This window comes from Corythoichthys intestinalis, chromosome 12, assembly GCF_030265065.1.
Source record: "Corythoichthys intestinalis isolate RoL2023-P3 chromosome 12, ASM3026506v1, whole genome shotgun sequence".
Lineage (NCBI taxonomy): Eukaryota > Metazoa > Chordata > Actinopteri > Syngnathiformes > Syngnathidae > Corythoichthys > Corythoichthys intestinalis.
Genome location: NC_080406.1, coordinates 15,149,155 through 15,169,567, shown reverse-complemented (window position 1 = coordinate 15,169,567; position 20,413 = coordinate 15,149,155). Strand labels below are relative to the sequence as shown.

General features: G+C 39.5%; 1 protein-coding gene across 4 annotated transcripts in view; it reads left to right on the top strand.

Annotated features, from left to right (window-relative positions):
- The window catches only part of LOC130926990 (contactin-associated protein-like 5), a 376,038-nt gene extending 357,964 nt beyond the window's left edge, over window positions 1-18,074 (top strand). For 3 of the 4 annotated variants that reach the window (XM_057852401.1, XM_057852404.1, XM_057852403.1), the window contains one exon: window positions 16,881-18,073. In XM_057852401.1, the coding sequence (XP_057708384.1) occupies window positions 16,881-17,074 (194 nt within the window). In that variant the 3' untranslated portion in view covers window positions 17,075-18,073. Of the gene's footprint in view, window positions 1-16,880 lie in introns of all 4 variants that reach the window. The other variant, XM_057852402.1, reaches the window with a different exon arrangement.
- The last annotated feature ends 2,339 nt before the right edge of the window (window positions 18,075-20,413 follow it).

Genomic DNA, 20,413 nt, shown 5'->3' with positions numbered 1-20,413 from the left:
ATTTGCCTGGATAAAAAAAAAACAAAAGTCACATCCAAACAGTAAAAAAAACACTCAAGGTACATTTTTGACCATTTTATACTGAAAAATAAAATGTTATAAAATCAATAAATAATAATAAATTCAAATTGATTAGCAAAATTAACTCATGAGGACTATATTTGAAGCAATTTGACTTTTAAAAAAAACATTAATTACCGTATTTTTCGGACTACAAGTCGCACCTGAGTTTAAAGAGCATACGACAGGAGAAAAATAGTCTTAAATAGCACTATTATGTGAATTAGAATCATATTTTGAGACGATTCGACTGTATACAACAATTTAGCAAAGCGCAGATGACGAGAAATTAGTCTTTTAATCTGCCGGTTAGCCGCGCCTACTATTATAGGGCTCTAGCGTCCCCAACAGGTGGATGACGTCAGCGGAGTCTCGATTTCATCTGATTTAGTATGTAGCCCATTGAGGGGGAATTATTCAGAACGAGGAAAACGCGACGAAGAGAGCCGCAAAATGTCATTGTTTCATTCTCTCTACTCCAATATTTTTACAGGATATTCTTTTTATCCAAGTATTTTTCCCCAATAGCTAAATAAATGGCTTGAGAAGGACCAGTCAGCCATCGAAGGGGAACTATTCACAACGAGGAAAACGCGACGAAGAGATCTGCAAAATGTCATTGTTTCCGTCTCTTTACTTCAATATTTTTACAGGATATTCTTTTTATTCAAGTATTTTCCCCAACTGCAAAATAAATGGCACGGTCATGACAAATAACAGTCTTGTGCTAAATGGAATATGAAATAATAAAAGTGCACTTATTCAGGACGACATGGCAAAATTACTCCATAATGGTCAAAACTGTCGACTTCACCTTTACTGTCGCACCTCCCAAACGATATTTTATGACACCTAAATCGGACATATGTCATTTCCCTTTCCCGGCTTCAGAGAATGTAAACAAACCAAAAGGCGTGACTGATAGCCGACATGCTAACCCGAACCGAGTGATGTTTCAAAGTCTTCGACGCGGAAAATCACACTTAACTAGCCCGGATTATTTGACATGACGACTGGGTTGTCGATTGTCTTCGCGGATCGGCAAACCGCCCGGCGGAGAGCAATTTACAGCTCGTTCCCCGGAGGAGGGCAGCTGCAGTTGTTGTGCAGCTAACGTGCAACTAATGTGCATGAGGAGAGCTTTTTACATGCCTATCAATGATCAAACGTAAGTAGTCCTTTAGTTAAAGAAAGTTTGTAGTGTTTATTTTGTAATCGCTGTATTCCTATTTGACATAATACAAAACAAGATGTTTACTCACTTCCCCGTAAGTCCAGCGGTCCCACAGTAGTAGGGCTTGTTTTGGCCAATATCCACGGTGAATGGGAGCCTTTTGAAACTCCAAAAAGGCGGACACGCCTCTCCCGCATACAGCAAGATTTTTCTGCAGCCGTTTGGCTGGCGTGATGCGAAAAATAAACGTATCAATCCGAAAAATCAGCTGAATCCTTAGTCCTCATACGCAACAGTATGGCTGTATATTGAAGAGGACGCCTTCATCAGCGCCCTCCTCCCCAATGCAAGACCGAAGCCGGAAGTCACTCATTTTCATGGCGCGGGATTAAAAAAACTAAATAAATATAGCGATCGCTTCCACACACATCCAAGCGGTCCATATCATTCAGGAGCATAAAATACAGCGTGTATTATTAAATAAACATGCTTTTTCGTGTCACATGCACTTTAAGTCGCACCAGCCATAAAATGCCCAACGAAGAGAAAAAAAACATATATAAGTCACACCGGAGTATAAGTCGCATTTTTGGGGGATAAAATCCAACACATAGAACAGATATGTCATCTTGAAAGGCAATTTAATATAAAAATACAATAGAGAACAACATGTTGAATAAATGTACAGTGCATGAACAACGAAATGTGAATATACTGTCCTCACCAGGACGCTATGGCTCGGTCCTGGCTATACAGCGAACTCCCAAATGACGATGCTGGACGTCCGTATAATTTGCTGAATCAATTTGGTCCTCGATACCAAACAGGTTCGCATCAACGTAAATAAATGATAATTAGGTTGTTTTACAGCAATGACATAAACGGTTAGCATGCGTTCGCTAGCATTAGCACATCGCTCAAACACCCACACAACTGGCTCTAAGTGTCCGATCGCAGGTGGAAAACACACAACAACAACAGAAAAGATGATACACACAGGCGTTGCCTCTGTAGAGATATTTTAAAAGCATAAACAATGAACGTAGGTTCGCAGCTGTGTTTCTCTCTCGCTAACTCACCCACTCACTCAGAGCTACTGAGCTGTCCGTCTTCACGTAAGCAAGTGCGAGTGCGGCCCCACGTGGGCGTGAAAGTGCCACAAACTAAAAGCATACATTTCAATATAAAAAAAAAGTCTGTAATACAATTGAACACACATTGCCAAAGGCAGAACGCGAACGTGGCCATAGCTATTAAGAGTTATTCAGATAACTATAGCATAAAAAACATGCTAACAAGTTTACCAAACCATCAGTGTCACTCCAAAACACCAAAATAACATATGAATGATATCATAATGTGTTAATAATTTCACACATAAGTCGCTCCTGAGTAAAAGTGGCACCCCCAGCCAAAATATGAAAAAAAATGCGATTTATAGTCCGAAAAATACGGTAATTAATTAATACTAGTCCTTCTAAAAAATTAGCATATTGTGATAAAGTTCATTATTTTCTGAAATCTACTGATAAACATTAGACTTTGATATATTTTAGATTCATTACACACAACGTAAGTAGTTCAAGCCTTTTATTGTTTTAATATTGATGATTTTGGCAAAAAAGTCAAGAAAAGCAGAAATCCTTATTTTAAAAAATTAGCATATCATGAAAAGGTACTCTATAGAAGCTACCTAATCCTACCTAAGAAGAACTTAATCATCTGAATCAACGAATTAACTCAAAACCCCTGCGAAAGATTCCTGAGTTTTTTTTTTAAACTCCCAGCCTGGTTCATTACTCAAAACTGCAAACATGGGCAAGATTGCCGACCTGACTGCTGTCCAGAAGGCTATCATTGACACCCTCAAGCAAAAGGCTTAGACACAGAAATAAATTTCTGAGCGAATATGCTGTTTCCAGAGTGCTGTATCAAGGCACCTCAGTGGGAAGTCTGTGGGAAGGAAAAAGTGTGGCAGGAAATGCAGCACAACCAGAAGAGGTGACCGTACCCTGAGAAAGATTGTGGAGAAGGGCCGATTCCAGACCTTGGGGGACCTGCAGAAACAGTTGACTGAGTCTGGAGTAGAAACATCCAGAGCCAACGTGCACAGGCGTGTGCTGGAAATGGGCTACAGGTGGCGCATTCCCCAGGTCAAGCCACTTTTGAACCTGAAACAGTGGCAGAAGCGCCTGACCTGGGCTGCAGAGAAGCAGCACTGGACTGTTGCTCAGTGGTCCAAAGTACTTTTTCCAGATGAAAGCAAATTTTGCATGTCATTCGGAAATCAAGGTGCCAGGGTTTGGAGGAAGACTGGGGATAAGGAAATGCCAAAATGCCTGAAGTCCAGTGTCAAGTACCCACTGTCAGTGATGGTCTGGGGTGCCATGTCAGCTGCTGGTGTTTTATCAAGGGCAGGGTCAATGCAGCTAGCTATCAGGAGATTTTGGAGCACTTCATGCTTCCATCTGCTGAAAATTTTTATGGATATGAAGATTTCATTTTTCAGCACGACCTGGCACCTGCTCACAGGGCCAAAACCACTGGTAAATGGTTTACTGACCTTGGCATCAATTGGCCTGCCAACTCTCCTGACCTGAACCCCATAGAGAATCTGTGGGATATTGTGAAGAGGAAGTTGAGAGACACCAGACCCAACACTGTGGATGAGCTTAAGGCCGCTATCGAAGCATCCTGGCAGCAGTGCCACCGGCTGATTGCCTCCATGCCACGCCGCATTAAAGCAGTCATTTCTGCAAAAGGCCAAGCATTGAGTGCTGATATAATTAATTGAAGGTTGACTTTTTATGAATTTAAAAAAAAAAAAAAAATCGTATTGGTCGGATGAAATATGCTAATTTTTTGAGATAGAGATTTTTGTTTTTTCTTCACTTTTTTGCCAAAATCATCAATATTAAAACAATAAAAGGCTTGAACTACTTCAGTTGTGTGTAATGAATCTAAAATATATGAAAATAATGTTTATCAGTACATTACAGAAAATAAGTAACTTTATCACAATATGCTATTTTTTTGAGAAGGACTAGTAGAACAAAAACGACATTGTCATTGGACATTTATTTTTGCTGCAGGCAGTATCAGCTCCTTTGCTATGCTGTGGGGTTGTTTTGCACTTATGCCACTTTATATGACGCTAACAGTGCTCACTGGTTTACTGATGTAACACTGACAAATCGTGATGATTGTTGGCAATATTCGGCACTATTTCGCTGCAAACATTTATAGACACAGTGAACAAACTGGTCTGTCCTCGTCTCCCACTGAATAAAAGTCAAAGCCAAAGGCATAGTTGGAGTTTGACTTTTGTGGCAGGGGAGGCAAAACATGTTGATGACACCGAAACGCGGTGTTAGCAATAAAATTAACTTACAAGATATATGCTCGGTTAGTAATGCTCGTAAATACATCCCATCTGTGTGTGTGGGTATATAGCATGTGCGTGTTTGAGCGCATACATTTTTCTGTGGAGAAATAGATGTCGATTTTTGCGTTCCGTGGACACATTGAATTTCAATCCAAATTTATCCAGTCACTCAAATCCTTGCGAAACGAATCCTCAACGTGGAGTTTGAAAATTGCGGCAGGCAAAACATGAGACTGCTTCCTTTATGACTTAATATTCCTGCCAGGAATATTTATAATCATTCATTGGAAATGAGCAGTTTTTGTTTCCCATCATTTTTGGGGAAATTCTCAATCAGGCTGCTTAGGACAACTATGCCCTTGGCCAAGGACGTCGTCCATTGAATATGGTACGCCCGGTTAAGGCTGTGTTGTACAATTAGCGTCTTTAGTGGGACAAACTGAAACTCCGCTCACCATTTTTGCAGTTTCATGGTCCGGATCTTCAGTCCTTGGTTCTCGCTCAGTAGTTCTTGTCGCTTTTGTAAGCTTAGGTTTGAAAAAAATTATGTATATCCATTTTGTTTTCTTCTGTCCTCCTGTTTTTTTTGTTTTTTTTTGGCCAAGCAAAACCAAATGACCGTCTCTAAGGTGCTTGTCACATGATGTGTTCGAAAATTATTTTTGACCCATTTAAAAAATTATATTTTGCTCAAATCATTCATTTTGTTGTTTGTTTTATTGCTTTACAACTTTTATGACAACATTTTACCGGCAAAGTCATAATTTTAAATTCATATACTGTACTGGAAAGGCAAAAAATGTGCAATGACATTTTCGGCTCCCCCTTAATCTCCGTGTATGGCCAAAAGCCAGACGCTACATACACTTCGTCATATTTCCTTGTTTTAGCACTTCATATCTCCAGTGCTCTTTGCAGTATGCTCTTGTTTAGTTCAAAAATACTGTTGACACTCTGAAAATGAGCCACTGCCACCCACTGAGTGGATGTGCAATTCCACTTTATTCTAGTACGGCAAAAACGTGTGTTACCCGAGGTCACATGCGCCACCCCGCCATCGTTCTGCACCCCACTGGTCCCCACTATTTGATAAGTGCTGAGTTAAATTATGAAACAAGGCAATTTCATCAAAGTTCATCTGTATTCCAAGACAAATTGCTCACTAGTCGGATTATTCCTGAACCGGCTGTATATTTCAAATGTTAATTTCATTGTTTATTTTTGTCATTATGATATGAATTTATGGGTGCCTGACGACGCACAACCACACAGTAGCATCTGCATTTTCTTGTTAAATGTCACTGGCAAATGTCAACAGTGAAATGTGTCTTTGTTTAGGGGTGCAGGAAAATTCCAAACAATCAATTTATTCCTGAGGCTTCTATAACACAAACATGGATTTTTGCATCAGTGAATAGATGAGGTGCCACAGTGTTCCAGTTGTTTGGGCCCACCTTAAAATACTCAATATTGTTACAATGTTTACTAGAGAACATAAAGTACACAGCCTTATACCTTAACCTTATACCTCCGATATTGTGACTATTTAAGTGCCGATATGAGATGTAGCAAGAAATGTATAAATTCATTAATCGTTGCAATTACTTGGTAATCAATCTGAATTAATCATATTCTACATCAAAGGATGATTTGATTTTAAAGTGGAACCATTTGAATCGATTCAATTCCATGGTATTTTAATATAGTTTAAATCAATGGGATTACAATTTTGTTGGATTTTGAGAGGGTGTGATGCTGTGGAACCCCCCGAGTTAACCTTCCAACGGGTTTTTTTGTTTTGTTTTGTTTGTTGCGGGCTCCTCCAGACAACCGGCCAAGCGGCTGGCAGAGATATTTTCACACTTAAACACTAAATTACGGCCAGTGTTGTCACAGATTACTTAAAAAAGTAATTTAATTACTGATTACACTTCAAAAAAGTAATCTAGTTACTTTACCGATTACTTTATTATCAAAGTAACTAAGTTACTTTAAAAGTAACTTATCAGTTACTTTTTACCAATTTTTCTCCTTTTGCTGCCTCAACATAAAAATGACAACAAAAAATGTCATCGCATGTAATTGAATTTTTCACATAAGGCTTAATCGTTGAGTTAGCGGGGGTTTAATTAGTCGATGGAGTTGATTTTAACCACCATTAACTCGCGCTAGCTTAGCCACCCTGGAGCCCTGAAACTAACAAACAAATGACAAACTGCACGGAATTTGTTCAAACCAATTCCAACGACTAAATAAACCACCGCTAACTCCAAGATAAAGCCTAATGTCAAAAATTCTGAACTTCCCCTTTAAAATAAAGACCTAGCTGTTAAAATGTTGTCCATAAAAGTTGTAAAGCAATAAAACAAACAACAAAAATTAATGAAATGAACACGAATCCTACAACGTATTTCATATTGGGTCAAAATCATTTTTCGAGCAGATCATGCGACTAGCACCTAAGACACTAGCTTTTGCTTTGCTAAGCCAAAACTACACCTGTGGAGGCAAAATGGGTATTTAGAATTTCTGTAAACCTAAGCTTTCAAATGCAACCAACAACAACTGAGCTCGAACAGTTTCATATATATATATATATATATATATATATATATATATATATATTAGGGCTGTCAAAATTATCGCGTTAACGCGCGGTAATTAATTTTTTTAATTAATCACGTTTAAATATTTGACGCAATTAACGCACATGTCCCGCTCAGAAAGTATTCTGCCTTTTGGTAAGTTTTACAGCAAGGCTTTTTGTGCTGTCCAACAGCGAACTCTTGTGGTCGCTTTGCGACATGGTTTATTGTTTTCTTGCCAGTTCATTATGGCTGCACGACGTCTCGGGCTGATAATGTTGTGCTTATATGATCCTTGGACAAGATTTGTCCGTAAGTATGGTTGTTGTAAAGAATGTACATATTATGTTAGTAAGCGAAATGTTATATTTTTTGTATGAGACGCTTTTTGTTTGTGTTTAGTGAACCTGTATAGCGTGCTAAGCTAACGTTGTTGCTAATGCAATGCTTGTGTACTTTTATTTTGTAGTTTTACGACGGTCTAAAGAGGACAATGGTTTGAGGCCATTTTATTAATAAATCAGATGAAAAAGGAAGAAGTCTAATTATTAAGGCGTCGTTCACTGGCTGTCTAGCTTTGGAAAAAGTAGACGCTTCGGAGTGAGGACAGCAGAGACAGATTTAAATGACAGTAGAGTGAAATGCCCACTACAGTCCTTATGTACCGTATGTTGAATGTATATATCCATCTTGTGTCTTATCTTTCCATTCGAACAATTTATTTTACAGAATATATGTATATAATTTACAGAAAAATATGGCATATTTTATAGATGGTTTGAATTGCGATTAATTGCGATTAATTACGATTAATTAATTTTTAAGCTGTAATTAACTCGATTAAAATTTTTAATCGTTTGACAGCCCTAATACATATGTATATATACTGTATTGGCCAAAAGTTTGGCGACACGTCAAAGGTGGACACTTTGAAGAATGTAAAATATAAAACCTGTTTTCAGTTATTTCACTTTTTTTTGCCATTCCACTTGTTCGTTCATAGTTTTGATGTATTCAGAGAGGATTTACAATAGTAGGGAAAATATATAAAATGTAAAAATGTTTAGGTGTGTCCAAACTTTTGACTTTTGTTTCAGTCATTAACATGATTTACCCCCAGCCCCTGCCTATGGTTACAAACACTGACAATAAAATGTGCATAAAGTCTGGTTAAAAACTGTAGAAGTGCTGGCTGTCTTGTTACCTGTGAGTTTTGTCGCGTTGTCCTGTAATTCCAAGTGCTTCCTTGTTGAATTGGAGGTAGAGTTTTTAGCGGCCGACAGTCTTTTTCAGCCAGCGTAAAGTTTGCAACGCACGGAGATATTTTTGTCATCTTTACTGGACAGAAACGTGAAGTATGGCTGTATTTCCAGTGAGCAAAGGCATCCATTTGCGGTATATATCCTGCCTTTCACTGTTAGCCTCGCTGCCTCGTCAGAATGCTATGTTGTTGACCGCCGTGGCAGACAGCCTCAAACAGCATCGTAATACACCTTGACCCGTTTTTTTTTCCCCCGTTGAGAAATGCTCTTCGTACATGACTACAGTATTCTTCATTCTACATACATTATGAGGCAAAAACAAAATAGTAACGCACAGGCACTAGGGAAACTTAACTTTAATCGGATTACTGGCTTGGAAAAATGAACGCGTTAGATTACTCGTTACTGAAGAAAGTAATCAGATTACAGTAACGCGTTACTTAGTTACTGACAACACTGATTACGGCTCTGCGCATTACCTTACCTTTCTGTTTGACCCTCCTGTCAGGAAATAAAACACACGAGTATTCCATTCAAATGACAGTCACAACGAGAGAAACCTTCCACCTTATCGAGGATGAAACCATTTGCAGTCAGACACGTCTTGAGTCTCAAGGTTTAACATGCACACGGGATTCGGCAGCATAGGTGGATCTACTATTCAGGCGAAAAAGACGATCGCCTTAGGCCCCCAACCAGTAGGGGGCCCCTAACCAGCTGCCCTTGCCCTAACGAGCAATGGGTTGGGCCACCAGAGCCAGCAGGACCCCCAACTATTCGTCATGTATAATTATGTCAGCATACACTTTGGCACACACCTGACTTAAAATGCATGTTAAAATTGGTTTCAATTGCTCTTTAAGTCTCCTTAAGCAGAGGTTCACTTACTTATTTTTCCCCCTTCTGTCATTGTTCGCATGCTATCCTCATTAAAATATGAAATCCTATCAATGTTTGGGTGGTTTCAGTTAAAGCAGACACTGTTTTTACATCTGTGTGATTTTGACAAAGATCAGATCATATTTGCTGGTGATTTTATGCAGAAATGTGAGAAATTCCAAATGGTTTAGATACTTTTTCATACCACTGTACAGTATAACAAGAGAATCACCAAAACTTGAAATATTCAGGTTATGTAAATTAAAAGTTACAACAGAGATCAGTGTAAACTAGATTTAAGGATAGACTCTGTTTTTTCTAAAGAGAGCACATAAATTTGCAATCGGTAAGGAAAGACCTTTAAAAAATACTGTTTTAAAATGTCTGCCAAATGAAACCCAGCACTTTAAACTTTTTAAAGTGCAATATTGCCACATGCAAACAAAATAACCATTTTAAATTTTCGCTAAGTATTCATTCTGTGGAAAGCTCTGAATAGCCCAAATATACTAATTAATTTTCGAATAAAAGGGAGATAGAGACATTTCTTTTAATGTACGTGTTTGTGAAATGCCATTTAAATGCTGCAAATAACCTTTCATTTTCAGGTTAAGCAAGGCCATGTAAATATATATAAAAAAAGGGACAGACTTCAACATTATCTTAAAAGTCAGCATCGTTAGGCGCAATACGTAAATGGTGCAATTTGCATTATGATGTCTGTGCGTGATGATGTTGCCGTGCATCGCATTTTGGATGAAAATAGGATGAGATGATTACAGTACAATCCTGTTTAACGGTGTTAAGAATGTTCAATGAATTCATGTTATGATGTCTTTTATGCACTGACAATTTGAAATGATTTCCTGTTTTAAATAAAGGGATGGAATAAAATAAGAAGAAAAAAGGTTTTGACTGTAAAAATAATCTTTAGATGCAGGCAATATATTTAGATTTTTTATTTTTAATTGACCATTTACTTCACTGTTGTGCAGTAAGCTATCGACGCCTCTTTTGCAAACTAAGAATATTACATGAAACTGCTTCATTGTCAAATTAAACTTTACAAGTGTTGTGTGTCGAATGGAACCCATTAGACAAAAGTTGTAGTTTAAGCTGGGATATAAACAACAACAACAACAGTTATTTAGGGGTTTGCATTGGCCCGAAGTGTCCATGAGATATTGTAGAAGTCAAGTGCGTATAGTTTGCCTAGGGGTGGTAGGAGCATAACACTACCAATTTTTCAGGGTGCTGAAATTGTCCCCACCAACTTTTAAACAACCTTATTTGCATTATATAATGACTTTAGTTATATAAATAATTTAGAATGTATTCCCATATGTTAAAAGGATACAACCAATATTATGTGAATTACTGTAGTACCTCTACATACGAAGTTAATTCGTTCCAGGACCTTGTTTGTAAGTCTAAATGGTATGTCGAGCAGGATTTCTCCATAAGAATACATTATAGCCCGAAAACCTACAATAAATCCTTAATAAATGCTGTTGGTACTATTGCAAATAGCATTTACACAAAGCAAAACAAATAAATTATGAATAATAATCGGAATAATAATAAAATAAACGTAATAATAATAATACTCGACATACGATCACTTCGACACACGATGTTTTCGACAGCCGACGTAAAATTTGACACGCCAATTGTTTCTACATCCGACGAAATGCTCGAAATATGACGATTCATGACAGCCTCGCAATTTCATTGTTTCCAAGACTGACACATGGCGAATTTTCTTGTTAGAGAAATCAACATGGGTTCCAAGAATGTTAAAGCAGGTTGTGAAAAAGGAAAAAAAGGTGCGGCTTACCATTGAAATGAAGATGGAATGATAGAAAAATAAGCGTGGGGTGCACGTCCGTGAACTGCTTGACAATACTCCTCCGACCTCTGTTCCCCAGTCTTTATATGTTAAGGTGACATTTATTATTGTGGCACCATTGCCAAAGAGATCGCCAGCTTTGTATGGTTTTTAATTGTTTATTTCAGAATTTGTGCAACACAACACGCCAACTGATAGCAACAACAGGACGTGTCTGAGCACTAACAGGCTAATCCCCACCTCTTAAATCTCTGCAGCAATGCTGACAGCTCTCCTCTAACGAGTCACATGACATTTTGGAGGGAAATTGACAAGCAGTACCCAATTTGGACATTTAGGGATGTACGTAGTTTCTAAGGGGTGTACTCACTTTTGTTGCGAGGGGTTTGGATATTAATGGCTATATTTTGAGTTATTTTGAGGGGAAAATAAATTAACTCTATTATATAAGCTGCACACAGACTACTTTTCTTTGTGTCAAAGTGTCATTTTGTCAGTGTTGTCCCATGAAAAGATATACTTAAATATCTGCAGAATCACTTTTGTGATACACTGAAGTACAGTGGTACCTCTACATACGATCACTTCGACACACGATCTTTTCGACATCCGACGTAAAATTTGAGCCGCCATTTGTTTCTACATCCGACGAGTTGCTCGAAATACGACGACATGACAGCACTGCAAACGAACGCACGGTGGATTTTCTTGTGTGAGAAATCAACACAGTTTTCAAAAAAAGTTGATACAGTTGGAGAAACAAGGAAAAAAGTGATGCTTACCTTTGAAATGAAGATGCAAGTTATAGAAAAATATGAGCTTGGTGTGCGCGTCCCTGAACTGGCTCAACAATACAGCTCCATGGTCCTCTTCCGACCACCGTTCGCCACTATTTATAAGTTAAGGTGACAATTATTATTGTGGTAACATTGCCAAGGAAATCGCCAGCTTCGTCACGTTTTTATCATTTATTTAAGAACTTATCCAACACAAAACGCCCATTGTCTTAAGCAGTTGACTGCTCTCAAGAAAACGAAAGTATTATCTCTACCGCACCGACCTATCTCACCGTGACGTCAGCTTCGCGGTGCGTTCAGGGACAGTAAAAAGTGTCCGCCATATTAGAATCCAATTCGTTACATTATTTACAGGAATAATTATTAATTATTCTTCTTATTATTATATTATTCTGACTTATTTATTTATAACTTATTTGTTTTTCTATGTTTAATTGCCATTTGTAACAGTGCCAGCAGTATTTATTAAGAATTTAGTGTATGTTTTTAGGCTTTGGAACGAATTAATGGAATTATAATGTATTCCTATGGGAAAATCCTGCTCGACATACGACCATTTCGACTTACAAACAAGGTCCTGGAACGAATTAAATTCGTATGTAGAGGTACCACTGTACTTTGAAAAATGACTTTCTTCCATGAAAATAACTTTACTGTACCTTTTTTTCATTTTTACGTTGGAACCAGCTATTTTTGAGAATTGTAGCCAATCTGTTTGGTCTTATTAATGTCCCGTCCCCAGCAAAAAGTGTACATGCAGCTTATGCTGTTATAGCGTCCCTACCAATGTTGAGACCGAACCTACAGCCTTGGTCCATTTTGGGCTTAAAACATGGCATCCTCCGTAGGTCAAAACATGTACTAAATATTATGGATTTTTAAATCAATGGCAATATTTTATGTGTTTCTTATGACATATTTTGATAAAAGAGAACAATTGTGGCTTATTAGTTTTCAAAATGTTTCTATAGTAGTTTTTGAAAACAATGGTTTGAATCAAACGGTGTATCACCTGAACCAATACATGTAAAAGTTAGTGGAAGTCAATACAGATTTATGTTGCATTGATCATTTAGCCTATCAAATTAATTAGGTTCATATTCATGAGTAATGTAGCCCTGACCCCATAAGCGGATTTTATGTGGGAGGGTCTAGGGTGGCCAAGATCCGGTGTCCGAAAAGTGTCATTGCATGCAATGAATTGCATACATATGATTTAAAATTAAGAATTTTCCGGTAAATGTTTGTCTATAAAAGTTGTAAAGCAATAAAACAAACAACAAAAATGAATGAAATGAACAAAAAAAATTGCAAGGGGTGAAAATTATTTTTCGAATAGATCATGTGACTACAGTAATGATTTGAGCTAATTGTATCTGCATATTCGATTAGTAATGTCCGCTCGTCACAGCACACTGAAGTCAGAGATACGCAGCGAGCTCCAGACAGCTGATAAAAAGCCCGCTAGTGAACATTTAATGTTGATGATGCCTCTCTTCTGTTTTGTAACTAAAAATCTGTCAGTAAAAAACGGAACCCATTCAGTAAGTTGTCTTATTCAAGAAACCCACAAAGTAACATAACTAGCACCGGTCATTTGTTTTGCTTAGCCAAAACCACCCGAGGAACAAAGAGGCAAGTAATTTTGCGTGTAATTTTTTTCAAACCTAAGCTTTCAAAAGCGACAACTACTACTGAGCAAGAACCAAGGATTGAAAATGTGGACCATTAAAAGCCAGAGCGCACCGCCAAAATGGTGAGCGGACTTCCAATTTGCTCCACTAAAGATGCTAATTGTACAACAAATTTTGCAGCCTCATAATATTTTGCTCCCAAAGCTGTTGTGGCGGTGAATAAGCCCTCTTTTACATTCAATTGGATTGTCAATGTTATCTACAGGTGTTAAATAAACAAGTAACATCGTAAATATACATGTTCCACACGAATATGGCGTAAATTAATGCTTAACTACACGGCTAGGACGTAAACAGTGAGAGAGCGGCGTGCAGTTGTTGTGTGCAGCTAACATGGCAGAATGTGTCTGAGGAGAACTTTTCTACATGTCCGTCCATGATCAAACGTAAGTAAATATGCCTTTATTTATAGACGGTTTGTAGTGTTAACTTTGTAACCGCTGTATTCGCAGCCACTTTTAACACAAAGCAGCAATTTCTGAGGGGGTGAAAATTTTGACATAACACCTGTTAACACCGGCGGGCGTACCATATTCAATGGATGACGAAGTTGGCAAAAAGTATAGCTGTCCTAAGCAGTCTGATTTAGAATTCACCTCTAAAATGATGGGAAACAAAAAACACCTATTTTCAACGTATCTTTATAATCATTCTTGGAAGTTAATTTTATTGCTGAAACTGCGTTTCGGGTTCATCAACATGTTGTGCCCCCCCTGCCCCAAAAGTCAAACTCTGCCTTTGCCTGACCCCCGTTTACTCAATCTGTTTCGTCTTATCAACGTCCCGTCCTCAGCCAAAAAGTGTACATGTAGGTTATACTGCTACAGTGGGGCAAATAAGTATTTAGTCAACCACCAATTGTGCCAGTTCTCCTACTTGAAAAGTTTAGAGAGGCCTGTAATTGCCGACATGGTTAAACCTCAACCATGAGAGACATACTGTGGAAAAATAGAAACTGAAAATCACATTGTTTGATTTTTAAAGAAGTTATTTCCAAATTAGAGAGGAAAATAAGTATTTGGTCACCTACAAACAAGCAAGATTTCTGGCTGTCAAAGAGGTCTAACATCTTCTAACAAGGTCTAACGAGGCTCCACTCGTTACCTGTATTAATGGCACCTGTTTTAGCTCATTATCGGTATAAAGGACACCTGTCCACAATCTCAGTCAGTCACACTCCAAACTCCACTATGGCCAAGACCAAAGAGCTGTCGAAGGACACCAGAGACAAAATTGTAGACCTGCACCAGGCTGGGAAGACTGAATCTGCAATAGGTCAAATGCTTGGTGTAAAGAAATCAACTGTGGGAGCAATTATTAAAAAATGGAAGACATACAAGACCACTGATAATCTCCCTCGATCTGGGGCTCCATGCAAGATCTTACCCCGTGGCATCAAAATGATAACAAGAACGGTGAGCAAAAATCCCAGAATCACACGGGGGGGACCTAGTGAATGACCTACAGAGAGCTGGGACCACAGTAAACAAGGGTTCTACCAGTAACACAATGCGCCGCCAGGGACTCAAATCCTGCACTGCCAGACGTGTCCCCTGCTGAAGCCAGTACACGTCCAGGCCCGTCTGCGGTTCGCTAGAGAGCATTTGGATGATCCAGAAGAGGACTGGGAGAATGTGTTATGGTCGGATAAAACCCAAATAGAACTTTTTGGTAGAAACACAGGTTCTCGGGTTTGGAGGGGAAAGAATACTGAATTGCATCTGAAGAACACCATACCCACTGTGAAGCATGGTGGTGGAAAAATCATGTTTTGGGTCTGTTTTTCTGCAAACGGACCAGGACGACTGATCAGTGTAAAGGAAAGAATGAATGGGGCCATGTATCGAGAGATTTTGAGTGAAAATCTCTTTCCATCAGCAAGGGCATTGAAGATGAGACATGGCTGGGCCTTACAATGACAATGATATCAAACACACAGCCAAGCCAACTAAGGAGTGGCTTCGTAATAAGCATTTCAAGGTCCTGGAGTGGCCTAGCCAGTCTCCAGATTTCAACCCCATAGAAAATCTGTGGAGGGAGTTGAAAGTCCGTGTTGCCCAACGACAGCCCCAAAACATCACTGCTCTAGAGGAGATCTGCATGGAGGAATGGGCCGAAATACAAGCAACAGTGTGTGAAAAGCTTGTGAAGAGTTACAGAAAACGTTTGGCCTCCGTTATTGCCAACAAAGGGTACATAACAAAGTATTGAGATTAACTTTTGGTATTGACCAAATATTTATTATCCACCATGATTTGCAAATACCTTCTTTAAAAATCAAACAATGTGATTTTCTGTTTTTTTTTTCCCCACATTCTGTCTCTCATGGTTGAGATTTAATAATGTTGACAATTACAGGCCTCTCTAATATTTTCAAGTGGGAGAACTTGCACAATTAGTGGTTGACTAAATACTTATTTGCCCCACTGTATATCTACCAATGTTGAGACCAAACCTCCGCCCTTGGTATAAGTTGTTATAAACAATAGTAAAAGATTGCAATATCAATCGGAAATCTTCAACTTTTAGATCTTTTACCCCATCTGCATTTTTGCCGGAGGACGGATATTTTCTTGATTGGAAGACTGCACAGTCTGATTGAACCACTGCGAACTACAATTGCCATGATAAATGTGTTATTAAATGACTACATGTCTGCATTGTTATCTGTGTAATAGAAGGATGAATGCAATGAATACAACCACCTCTGGTACTGTATGAAATGATATCTGTGCACCTAATGTCACGCCCAATGTTTAATTTTAACCTGAAAGACGTGCATGAGTAGATGAAAAAAAAAAAATAATCAAGGTAATAATAGCGTGACATTCATCGCAGAGTCACGCGCATATTGTGTGAAATGAGTTGATCCGTGACGACCTCTCAAGCGCCGCAATAATCAATAATCATCCATGCGGCTCCAAATCATTTTCATCATCGTCATTGGCGGCAACATTTGCTCACCCACGCATTACATCCCTGCCGTCGCTGCCGCCATTTCCACCCTCCCATGCTGGCCTTTTGTACAGCTTATCAGCGTGCCATCCTAATTGACTTTCCACGGCAGCGTTGGCGGGGGCGACAGTCATTTCACGCAAGCTTTTATTTATGGGATTGTTAGCAAAGGATGCCTCGCAAATGCTGATTTAATGATCTTTTTTTCATACTGATGGATCCTCTCTCGCTGTTTCTTAGGAGCGGTAACGGCGGCGGCCTTCATTGGTGCGTGCGCTCTCGCCGCCACTACCCGTCTCCTCTACCAGCGGCGGCAGGCCCAACGTGACGACGTCGTCAAGCGGGAGGGCGCCCCCGGTGTTTACATAGACTACAGGACTGAGACACGCCCCCACGGCTCAATGCGGGAGAACATGAAGGAATACTACATCTGATCTATGCCGGAAAAAGCAGCAAACTGCGTCGCTCACAACAAACACCTCGACGCTCGCCTTGGAAGTCTCTCAAACACATATCCGGATTTAAAAAACTGAATAACTCAAGCCCGCAAGCTGAAACAAAGACGACCTCGAACACGTTTCAGCATGCGACGGCGTCTTTATTTGATGTGGGTAGAACTGCGATTGCGGTTCCTCTCTTGTACACAGCAGAAGATGAATGTTAGCCTTGAGGGGACCACACTGGTGCAAAATAAGGCGTATTATAAGCTTTCCGACGTGCTGGATATTCCCACATTTCCATGGGAACTCCTGAGGGAATGTGCACGTGGCCGCCGTCGGAGAAGGAATAAGGTCAAACCTGACCTAAAGTGTACGAGTGCCTCATTTAAATACCAAGCTCCTAGAAAAGGACCATTCGAGTTTTCTGCCTCGGCGACGCTCGCTCATCACTGTTCGGACACGAGACGAGAATGCCAATTAAATCCAAGAGGCTCGGCTCTTTTGTTGACCTTGTGCACGGATCCGAACCTCTTCATGCTTGGGAGTGTTTCTGGGTTTCATGTCGGCTCCCTCGGTGTTCCTTAATTCACCCTTTGGGCTGCGTACGTTTAGTTGTAGGTTGGCAACTCCTGAAAGTGTGTTCTACCTTTGATAGCTGTACACCCTTTTCTCCTTGTGTATTATTTTTCCAGTATAAGAAAAAGATGTATATTGTATAATGACGATGGCAGTGAGGCAGATCATTAAAACAGAGTTAGGATTACAGTATGTGAATAAAAATGAACAATGACTTGTACTTGTTAGCAAATGTATGTGTCTAAGCGTGCTCGGGATATACTATGATTTTGGTAACTGTACACGGTGGTCTCTTGGAGGTTTCAGGAATCGTGGCTGCGATGGGTAATACACTAATGGGATTTGCAGAGATGAAATGTGACACCAGATGGTGAAACCTTAGTTTCACCATCTGTTCGGGCCTGAGACCATGCCTCAACATCTGACAAGGCCTAAATATTTGACCAGGTCTTGAGATCTGATCAGACATACAGTGAGGAAAATAAGTATTTAGTCAACCACCAACTGTGCAAGTTCTCCTACATGAAAAGATTAGAGAGGCCTGTAATTGTCAAAACAGGTAAACCTCAACCATGAGAAACAATGTGGGGAAAAAAAAAAAAAGAAAAAGAAAATCACATTGTTTGATTTTTAAAGAATTTATTTCCAAATTAGAGTGGAAAACAAGTATTTGGTCACCTACAAACAAGCAAGATTTCTGGATGTCAAAGAGGTCTAACTTCTTCTAACGAGGCTCCACTCGTCACCTTTATTAATGGCACCTGTTTTAACTCATTATCGGTATAAAAGACACCTGTCCACAATCTCAGTCAGTCACACTCCAAACTCCACTATGGCCAAGACCAAAGAGCTGTCGAGGGACACCAGAGACAAAATTGTAGACCTGCACCAGGCTGGGAAGACTGAATCTGCAATAGGTAAAACACTTGGTGTAAAGAAATCCACTGTTGCAGCAATTATTAGAAAATGGAAGACATACAAGAGCTAAGAGTGGGAACCGCAGGGCATCCCACAATACGATGCGATTCGCGATACACGGCTCACGATAACGATTATCTCACGATATCACGATACAGCGATTATCGATATATTGGTCAGAAATTGGATACATGATATTCTACGATACAACTGTTGAAACAGAAAAAAAATTTTCAAAATAGAAAAAATACTGTTTAAGTCATTTATTAAACAGTGACACCTTTTCTGAGCAACATTGCTGTAAAATATAAATCTACTGCAAAATGTGCACCTGCACATATAGAGGAAACAAACCACTGATATCTCTTGGAGAGATCATGATGAATGGCACCCTTAATTTCTTTAAAGTTTTAATTTTTTTTTTTTAAACAGTGCTGTAGGTGTCAGTCAGCAGTTGAGCTTGGAGTGGGGCAATGATAAAATTGGTGGGTCTTTTCTTCGTATATGACCTTTGTTGCCAAAAGCGTTGGTTTGAGCACTTCCACTATCTGCTTCAGCATTTGAGATGTCAGATTTGGTCAGTCACAGTCTTCCTCACCTTAAAAACAAAAAAAATAAAAAATATTAGCCACCACATAGTTTTTGAGTTGAAATCCTGATTTAAAAAAAAAATTTTTTTTTAATGTGTTGGAAGTATTCAATTAAAAAAATATGAATTGAATGAATAGAAATACAGCAAAGTCCTTCTTCACCTTACTTCCTTTCTTGTTGGTGTAAAATCTAAAGTGTGTCCCCATGTGTGATTTGTAGCAATATTTTTCTCTTTTTTTCCTCCACCGTTCTCACGAAGCCTCTTTATTTTTTCGACCCACTTGGAGCTTCCTCTGTTCTTCTCTAGACGACTTGTGCGCACTTTACCTTCACCGCCACTCCCGAGCGCCCCTAGTGGACCGCCAAGGAATTGCTCAACAAACATTGAGCAGTTTACAGCATCCATACTCCATTGTATGGCCACTATGTTAAATAAAAGTATCGCTACTTGGCGGGAGCATATCGATAACCAATCGGGTTGCAAAATATCGCGATATATCGCTGTATTGAGATCTTGTCACACTCTTATACAAGACTACTGATAATCTCACCTCGATCTGGGACTCCATGCAAGATCTCACCCCGTGGCGTCAAAATGATAACAAGAACGGTGAGCAAAAATCCCAGAACCACATGGGGGGACCTCGCGAATGACCTACAGAGAGCTGGGACCACAGTCACAAAGGCTACTATCAGTAACACAATGCGCCGCCAGGGACTCAAATCCTGCACTGTCAGACGTGTCCCCCTGCTGAAGCCAGTACACGTCCAGGCCCGTCTGCGCTTCGCTAGAGAGCATTTGGATGATCCAGAAGAGGACTGGGAGAATGTGTTATGATCAGATGAAACCAAAATAGAACTTTTTGGTAGAAACACAGGTTCTCATGTTTAGAGGCGAAAGAATACTGAATTGCATCCGAAGAACACCATAACCACTGTGAAGCATGGGGGTGGAAACATCATGCTTTGGGGCTGTTTTTCTGCAAAGTGACCAGGACGACTGATCTGTGTAAAGGAAAGAATGAATGGGGCCATGTATCGAGATTTTTTTGAGTGAAAATCTCCTTGTATCAGCAAGGGCATTGAAGATGGGACGTGGCTGGGTCTTTCAGCACGACAATGATCCCAAACACACAGCCAGGGCAACAAAGGAGTGGCTTCATAAGAAGCATTTCAAGGTCCTGGAGTGGCCTAGCCACTCTCCACATCTCAACCCCATAGAAAATCTGTGGAGGGAGTTGAAAGTCC